At 38.7% G+C, this 9451-nt stretch overlaps 1 protein-coding gene across 1 annotated transcript; it reads left to right on the top strand.

The window, feature by feature from the left end:
- The first annotated feature begins 639 nt into the window (after nucleotides 1-639).
- Nucleotides 640-2852, top strand: LOC105446162. Its single transcript, XM_030982533.1, has 4 exons — nucleotides 640-1372; nucleotides 1995-2067; nucleotides 2395-2562; nucleotides 2731-2852. Exons 1-4 carry the CDS (start codon nucleotides 761-763, stop codon nucleotides 2850-2852), a joined length of 975 nt encoding a protein of 324 aa, XP_030838393.1. The 5' UTR covers nucleotides 640-760.
- The last annotated feature ends 6599 nt before the right edge of the window (nucleotides 2853-9451 follow it).

The following is a 9451-nucleotide window of genomic DNA, read 5'->3' as shown; positions in this document are numbered from 1 at the left end:
TTTTTAAAATAAATTTACAAAAATTGCTATTTCTACCAACTGACTGCTGTTGTGTGTGTGTGTTCGCGGGGCAGATTGTGTGCACAGGCAGTGTGATCACCCTACTACTACTACTAGTAGTATTAGTAGTAGTACTACTTCTATATACTACTACTACTATTACTACTTCTACCAACAGTTATAAGCTTCAAGTATGCAAATATTGTTGATGGGAAGTACATTAAAATTTACAGAAAAAAACTAAATAAAAGTGGTCGAGATCAGAACCAACCGACCCATCCCCCTATGGGATCAGGCTGTGTTAATAGAGGGAAAATAGAAAACATAGTCTTATGACACGTGATAGGACACTTTGGACCTAATCACGTGGTTCTTCCTGACTGACTTCACACCCAACCTCTATCGAGTTATCTAACTGAATGCGTTGATGTACAGGTCACGAGATAAAGCTATTGAGCTTGACAAACTAACGCCTTCTTTCCCTTTCGTTCCTTTTGTGTTTTTCCGAGATTTCCCTTCTGGTTATTACATATCACTGAATCCATGGCTGTGCGCATTGATATGTGTGTTGGATGAAAAGTATAAATACCAGGACTCGAATAGTGACTGCTCATTAGCTACAAAGATACCGATCAACTACAGAATAGAAAAGCTTTCAAGTATCAATCTACGTTCATTACATGGATTTTATTTCGATTTAAGAGAATTAAACAGCAGTTCCAATATTGCTATACCAAACAAGCAGAGAAAACGATCTTCTATGAATTTTAATGAGAAGGTTGGGATCAAGCGACATTTTTCAAAGCGAACATTGGCGGCAAATAAGGTGGAAAGCTGTCTTCATCTGAGAACTTCATCCCCTAGAGTTATGGCAGATCAAGTGCCCTCCCTATCCCCACAATTCGAGCGGACACAAACCATAGATTCGAACAATAATTCCTTCTTTCTTGATAGTAGAGTTTTCGAGAAGAACTCCTCGACCAAGGAATCCAAGTCCGATATCAAAAGCGAAAATGACTATTGCCTGAACGAAGACTTGGAGAATACAGACGTGTCATTCAGCCAGGTACAGGTGGTCGATGTCCCGATCATTCCTGACAACACTGATCAGACGACGGAAGCCGAGGAGGGAGTCGAGAAGGAGGGGTGTGACGAACCAGAGCAAGAAGACAATTGCCTGAGCGAAGACTGGGAGAATACAGACGTGTCATTCAACCAGGTACAGGTGGTCGATGTCCTGATCATTCCTGTCAACACTCAGACGACGGAAGCCGAGGAGGGCGTCGAGAAGGAGGGGTGTGACGAACCCGATGGACTCTTTGGTAGAATAGCCTTCAAATCGAAAGACGTTGACTGTTTGATGCCACATCATGTAAGTGTATAAACTTTGTTTTTTGTATTAACAATATGAGTTCATTTAAAAAAAAAAGTTGCGATCATCTGTAATTTACTTTGTATTACATACTTTGGTGGTGGTGGTTATTTTACCTGCCTGCTAAGAAAGCATAAATGCTTGTAAGTAAGCAACCAGACGGCCGACGGCTTTAGGTCCTCTCCGAGGGACCTGGTAATGAGGATTAATGCCTTACCAAAGGGCACTAGCGCATCGCCTTGGTTTCGAACCCGGGTCACCGGATTACGAGACCACTGCTCTACCGACTGAGCTATCACGCCTCCAAGTATTGCCAGTGCTATTTTCTGACAGTCACACAAAATACCACGATTAGTATAATCTCTAATATTTACAACAGGATTCCAAATGCTTAAAAAAAAAATCAAGCGTAACGCAATGTCAATAGACCTGTTCAATTTTGAAATATGTAGACATTACAATGACGTATTGCACAATCTTAACAATATTTCTCTTGGCAATTCAGTAGGGTTTTTGAACTGATCTCAGTGGATTTCTTGAAAGACTTTGCGATCGTGCTTGATGCTTGTAAAAGGGTTGGAATTTAACTCACTTTTTGCTTCCATTCTATTTCCTTGACCAGACAATCCTGAGAAAATATGGAGATAAGGTTCATCTCGAGAAGACAACGATACGGGTCACGAAAGATGATAAAGGTAAATAGAAACACCCCCCCAAAAAAAAAAACCACACACACACACACACACACACACACACGAAACACTTACAAATAGCCGCAAGATACATCAACAGCGAGCGAATACGACCATGGTTTGTAATATGCGGTATACTTCAATAAATGAACATCATTGGAATATTTGTAATTAATGAACGAAACTTAATAAGTGAATAAATGGATCAACGATTAAATAAAAAAAATGAATACTTAACTAAATAAATAATTATGAATCTACTTTTCTGGAGTACGATTTTTGGTATTTGCTTTCATTCATAATTATTTAATTTTGTCTTATATATTATAGATGTGGTGTGCGAAGGGCACTCTGAAATTGATGAAGTGAGTCGATGGCCCAGACACGTTCACACATCAGCACTGTCTTTCATCAGTCAAGATTTAGATGATGTTCCACAGATCTATCTCAATACTTCAGGAGAAAAAGTTACCATGGGAAGATTCACAGGTGAAAGAGGTCCGTAACCATGGTTACTCAATAAAATGGAGATGAGAGTGCTGCTGCTCATGTTGATGGTGATGGTGGTGGTGATGATGACGATGAATATTTTGTTGGCTCAACTATACATGTGAAGATTATATTTACATGAACTTAGAATAATTTGTATTTGCTTCTCCTCCACAGCTCGATTCTACCTGGAGTTTTATGCAGACAGACGTCAACAAGGCCAACTTTGTACAATTCGTCATCATATCACCAACACACTATACGACGCAGTACACAACAGAATGAAGGTACATAACTGAACTCAAAGAAAGGTTTTGTCTTTCTTGACCCTCGTGATTTAAGATTAATAGTTCAAGATAATCTTTCAATCACCATATTGTTGTGTATCCCCCGAAAGAAACTCAAGTGAGATTTACACATTTTGAATCATGGGTGTAAAGATCAGATCGTATTCCCAAATAAGGGAAGAGAGTTAGTTTACCATCAATTTTACACAGCACATGTCACTGAAAATATGATACCGCCTCAATATTTACCATGTGCAAGTCATGTAGATCAAATGATATGTTTGTGATTGAAATAATTGAAATATATATTTAAATGCACATTGTTATATAGTAAAACCCATGATTTTCTGCATTTATTGTCAATTTTCAGACGATGAATTATCTTCGTCCTGATCAAGCATGTCTGCTTCACAAGATATCAAGACAAAGTCATGATGACAATTTCGTGTTCGAGTCAGTGAAGCGTCGAGGTAACTATATATTAGGGTGTCTCAAATCAAGACATTCTCCTATACCCCCTCCCCCAAAAAAATAATGATAATAGTAACGAGAATAATTTACAAAAAACAAGGGGGGGGGGGGAGTCTTTGGCGGTAGTGTGGATGAGGCAGACGATAAAAATGGCTTAAAGTAAAGTCGACAACAAAAATTGGAGGCTAAGTAAATTTTGCCGCGCCCATTATTATCAGTTATTTCTGCTTTCGCCACTGAATGAGAATATATTGATATACTGATAAAAAAGGAATAAAAGGTAACTTTAACTTGTGCTTTTGATATTGATAATGCTTTTACCAATTGCTTGTTATACATGTATGTCTTTAGTCATACATTGTCACTATGCATGGTGCAATTGGAAAGATGAAAAAGTGTCGTCTGAATTTCTTAATGAGATATTCACATTGTACAAGTCTTACTAGGGAGAAAGCTTCAAATCTTAGAAAGTTATGTCAAATTCTCTTCTTACCATAACATGTAATAATTGTTAGCGTACCTTTTTTTCCTTCTTGTTTTCTGTCGAAAAAGGGCGTTATATAACTTGTTTAATGAGTAGAGAAAAGTACTATACACTAGTAGTACATAGAGATATATAATATGTATCTCATTGCGCTAATACAAATTACAACTTTGAAAAGTTGAATGGGATGTGCAATTCTACCGTAAGGGAGTTAACTATCTTGATACCGGAGGAATGGGGAAAAAGTGGCTAATTCTTTTCGGATTCTTCTTTTCGGAAAAGAATACAGATTCAAACTGAACATTTGCCTCACACTCTCTCTCTCTCTCTCTCTATCGCTTTAATATTTAGGTCAATACCTCATCTATGACAGGGATGCAGGAGAACTTAAGTTGTCTCAATCCGTTAGTCCATCTTCAGTCCCTTCTAGTGGATCTTTCCTTGTCACTAAAGTAAAACATTCTGCTCAATCAAGATCATCAAGGCCCGGCCCCTCCACTCAGTGTTATTTAGGGTACGAATATGCATGTTCCCTCCTTTTGAAAACACCCGTTAAGTCCGATGTGTAAAGCCTCTTTTGTGTATGTACGAGCCGGACTTTGGTGCGTGAAAAGTACCCCTTTACCGGACATTTTGGTAACACGCATGGTATCCCTCCGTTCACGGATTGGGGGGGGGGGGCATCAAGGGCGTGATCATCTACAAGGTTATCAACAAATCATCATCAAAATCATTGTCAAGGACATTATAACATTCAATTTAATGAGCTTTGTCAGGAGTAATACGAATCGTTTTAGGTTCATGTAATGAATGTGATCTGTTGAAGTCTCAGGTTGTAAATCCAAGTCTGACATAGCATAGTATAGGCTTACTGCTTAGTTTATTGATATGAGTGTTCATATTCTTACTGCGATATGTTTTATTATAAAATCAAGTAATTAACTGCGACGGTTTACTGATTACAATTCTAGAGATTGCATACAGGAAGATTGCCTATTTTTCAAACATATATACATGTTAATCACAAATACAAGAGTGTTAATAATTTCATTAACAAATGCACGATTCTTGCACATAATAATGTTCCACTTGTAAATAGCATTTGTAAATTGTATGATATTTCTATTATATTCACGGGCTTATTTCCTTCAAACTATTTTCTGTATGAGAAAGTTGCACTTGCTGTAGTTTCTAAGAAACTTCGCTTACTGTTTTTGTTTCATTGCCATCATTATTCGTAATAGGCAAATACATATATCCTTTTTAATATTTTTTGTAAATAATATAGGCTATGTGTTTTGTGAAATTGGTAGTTCCCATGTGCATGGGCGAAGATCTGTATCGATACCTATTGTTCATGAGGGAGGGGGGGGGGGGTGATCTATTCATTCACCCCCTGAACAATAGGTATTAAGGATCTACGCCCATCTCCACGTGTGAAAAAGATCTCTATTTAGTCCACCTTGATAGTAATAAAAACAGATGTCGTAATCGTATCGACAATCAAATGTACTGATTTCAGGATATATGTTATTGTAGCTTGTAAATGAACAATTTTATATGAAATATGATGTCATTATGATTTGAGCTTGTAATATGCAAGAATATGAATGATATTTTATTAAAAATTAAAGATGTTTTTCCCCCTGAATAGGCCTATAGTGTGTTTCTGGTGATCGTATGCCCTTTTGTACGTGCTCTGAAACGAACAAATTCAAATGTTTGCAAAATAATCAAAGCTGACGACTAAAACTAAATGAGAGAGGATGATGAGATGGGGATTAAGAAGAGGGATAGCATGAGAGAGAGAGAGAGAGAGAGAGAAAGAGAGAAAGAGAGACAGAGAGACAGAGACAGAAAAAGAGGGGGGGGGGGGGGGAGAAAGAGAGAGAAAGAGAGAGAGAGAGAGAGATATGTATATGTAGATGGAGAGGGTAAGAAAGAAAGAGAAACAGAAGAGGGAAGAGAAACAAACGAGAGATATGGAGAGAGAGAGAAAAAAAAAGTCCATATTAGAGTTTAATATGCAAAACTTTTCTATAGGTTAGTCGCTTTTCTCCGGCAAATTGGCACCTAAAATGGGATATAGAGCATAACAGACGTATTTGAAGGGTTAAGATTATGAGTCTGTCTGCGTTGAATTCAAGTATAATTTACATCAGGAGTCTTGATGAATTGTGTGTCCCAAAGTAGGATAAGGTGCACATTTTTTTTTTTTTTTTTTTGAAAAGAAATATCCTAAATTTTAATGGAAAATCCAACCTTAAATCCAATCCAATCCAATCCAAAGGAAATTTGATATAGCGCCTTTTCTTTGCAGTTACAAAGCGCTGCACACACGCTCCACAAGATACTATGTCCCTTTTGCAGCCAACATCAAATTCTGTAGAACATATCCCTGGTAGAACTTTGCAGGAATTATGAATATGTCATGTATCTCCTATCTGTGCAATTTAAACGTTAGCAGTGTCCTAATATTCAAATTATGCAAGGAAACCCGTTTACTTGCTAGACTTTACTGTCAGACACTAATGAGTGACTGACTGGCTTCTTTCTTCTTTGGTAATAACATACACAAAATGAGCTGTAAAGGGTACATGAGCATTTGTCTACCATATTGCTCCGATTGTCTCATGTTCGCTCGCTGGAACATTGCCAGCACAAACCACTGACCTCTACCTCCTGGACGGATCATCGCCCATTCCCATTCACTATACGTTAAGTACTAAAAGGCTGTATTGTCTGACCGTTCATGAATATTCATGTTTTTGCTTACCTCGGCAAAATGTTTGCTTTTACTAAATGGAAAAATTACGGTGGGGGGGGGGGGGGGGGGTGGATGAAATAGACATAATGAACCAAGCAGAAGTGATCTATGATAATTCATGCTTCTTATCCTTCGTGTGCTCAGGGGCGTACGCAGGGGGGGGGGGGGGTTAGGGGGTTCAAACCCCCTTTGGTATTTTTATGTATGTAAAACCCCCCTAAAAAAACCTAACCCCCCCCCCCCCCACTGAGCGACTTTTCGGCCGGCGCGATTTTCAAATTTTCGGGAGCAAAATATTTTAAAACCCCCCCCTTGAAAAAATCCTGCGTACGCCCCTGCGTGTGCTTGACCTATAATCTTAAAATCGCTTGGCAAACTGAGTCCAAAGTTCGACTTGTTTCACATGTGTATTATAGGCAATGACGAGCTTGCAACCTATTTTGATCAAATTACGGTGGGTGAACTTTCAAAAGTCAATGGGACATGAGGGTTCAAATGAAAGAGCTTGTGAGAACGGACGTCGGGGTGGATGTGCTTTTCGTTTAAACAAAAAATGAATTTTTAACGATTTGTTTCGGTAAAAGTCAATAGGCTAACATGTTAGGCTGCTGACTCTGGTTGAATTGGTTGAATTTGTAGACAGTTAAGGTGACGTAGTGCCGGACAACCTTTCCTTATGTTTCAATATACCAAATGTCTCTGAATGTAAATTAACAATGTCCCGCCCCAATCATCCCCAAAACTCCAGGTTGGGTGACCTCCAAATATTAGTTGATTCCTGTAGATGTGCAGGGCTGCATACAACTCATATTTTGTTATTCAAACATATATATGTATATGTCATAGATTTTTAAACATTAAACTTTTTTTTTCTTCCGAGACCTGCTAAGCTCCACCCTAAAAAAATGTTCCTGATCTCATTCATCTTGTGACATCATCTGTCAATCACTAGTGCGCTAACATGAGACAGTGGTATATAACTTCCCCCAGCTCAGCACATGCTCACAAAACAATTGCGTTCTTTCATACCACACCTCCACATTACCCTTCTTTTCCTGGTGATGCTACAGCACGTCTTACATAGCAACTCATGTGTTGTTATTGCATGGCCTATTGTAAACAGGTGGTCAGCTCTGGTTTTGGAGGGGGGGGGGGGGGGGGGGCAAAATCATCAACAATGAATTTCCATTGTCTGAGAATTGTTCGTACGGCGTTCGTAGCAGTTCGTAATGGTATTTGCGACTGAGGCTTAACCTGTTAAAACTCGATTAACATAATATAGGCCTATCCCTCCCCCTGAAAATAGTCGAAGATGCCCTCAGACTTCGTTTATCGGTTTGCATCAGACATTGAACAAATGACTAGTATAAATGAGAGTGTGCATTATTTTCAGATCATCATGCTCTAAAGCCCCTAAAAAGGCCTAAAATGTCTAATAAAACTATTCTACTTCATGTCAAATCTCTTTGAGCGTGGAAAATTTAATCGAACATATTTTTTGCTGGTTGTATCATTTTGAACCAAATTTGGTACAGATGTTCTCAAAGCTATGCCTCGTCCAACGCTATTGGCTATACGCCGAAGAGTAATTGCGCTTCAACAGGAAGGGCACAAACAGGTCGATATCGCTGCTTTCCTTGGCATATCACAGAGCACGTTTTCTAAAATCCTTAAACTTCATCGGGAGGAGAGTAATTTGAGGCCATGGCAATCTTTAGGACCACGATTGAGCAGCGCACGAGATAATTGCCGGTTGCTTAATATGTGCCATCAGAACAGGAAAATCCCGACAAGTCGTCTTCGTCGTCTGTGGAGATTTTGACACGTGCCCCTTTTCATAACTAATAATAAAAAAATTCCTTCTTATAAGTGCCCCTTCCCCTTCTCATAATTACCCCTTAACATCCCTGATAAATGCCCGATTTATTTAAAAATGTGTCTCGTTTTGTTTTCACTTTTGTGTGTTAGTCGTATCAGACACGATTAGCATTAAATGCTATTTTCGGGTCTCATTTATCCTTTCAATGTTAACCATTCACATTTGATTGTTATATTGATGTACTTTTTGTTTGGATAATAAACTTCAAACTCAAACTCAAACTCAATATGAGCCACTTCCCTCTTTTATCAAAAGCCCCCTTTCACCTCCGATAAATGCCTCTATAAAAATCTGATCAGTGCCCCTTGTTATAACAAATGCCTATTTCCTTTATCATAAGCACCCCTTTTTCATTCTCACAAGTTCACCATTTCAAGTGCGATAACGACCCCTTTTCACCTCTGATAATTCCTCTTTTAACAAGGATACGTGCCCTTTTCCCTTTCTAATAAGAGACCTATCCCCTTTTGACAAATGCCCCTTTTCACCTCTTATAAATGCCCCTATGAAAATCTGATGGGCGCCCCTCTCCCGTCGACAAATGCCCATTTCCCATTCTTATGAGTGCCTTTTCTCATTTCAATGGTGTCTCCCGGATTTTCTAGCCGGGGGTGAGGGGGGGGGGGGGGGGAGGATGTTGTTTTAATAAAAGTCCCTGAGATGGGAGGGGGGGGGGGGGGTTCTTGGGCTTTTCCATGACATTAAGTTAATTTTCCTTTCATGTACTTGAAGATCATTGTGAAAGAAATTGTACAACACGAAGTATCAAAATGTAAAAGAAGCATAAAGAATGAGGAGAGCCCTATACAGTATAGCTATTTACAAAAATAGTAGAAATTCTTGTTTGCAGCCCTCATCGGTTAGTGTGTAATTGTTATTTTGTTCCTTCAGACTATTGTTATGTTCTCTAATGTACCGGGTATTTGAATTTAAAAAGAATTAAAAAGTGTCGTTTGTATTATTTCCCTCAGCAATACAATTCAGTGTGTACATAGCAACCAGATGCATTG

This window comes from Strongylocentrotus purpuratus, unplaced genomic scaffold (assembly GCF_000002235.5).
Source record: "Strongylocentrotus purpuratus isolate Spur 01 unplaced genomic scaffold, Spur_5.0 spur5_scaffold_12, whole genome shotgun sequence".
In the NCBI taxonomy this organism is placed as follows: Eukaryota; Metazoa; Echinodermata; class Echinoidea; order Camarodonta; family Strongylocentrotidae; genus Strongylocentrotus; species Strongylocentrotus purpuratus.
Note: the sequence above shows the minus strand (reverse complement) of the source record. Positions and strands in the feature narration are given on the sequence as shown.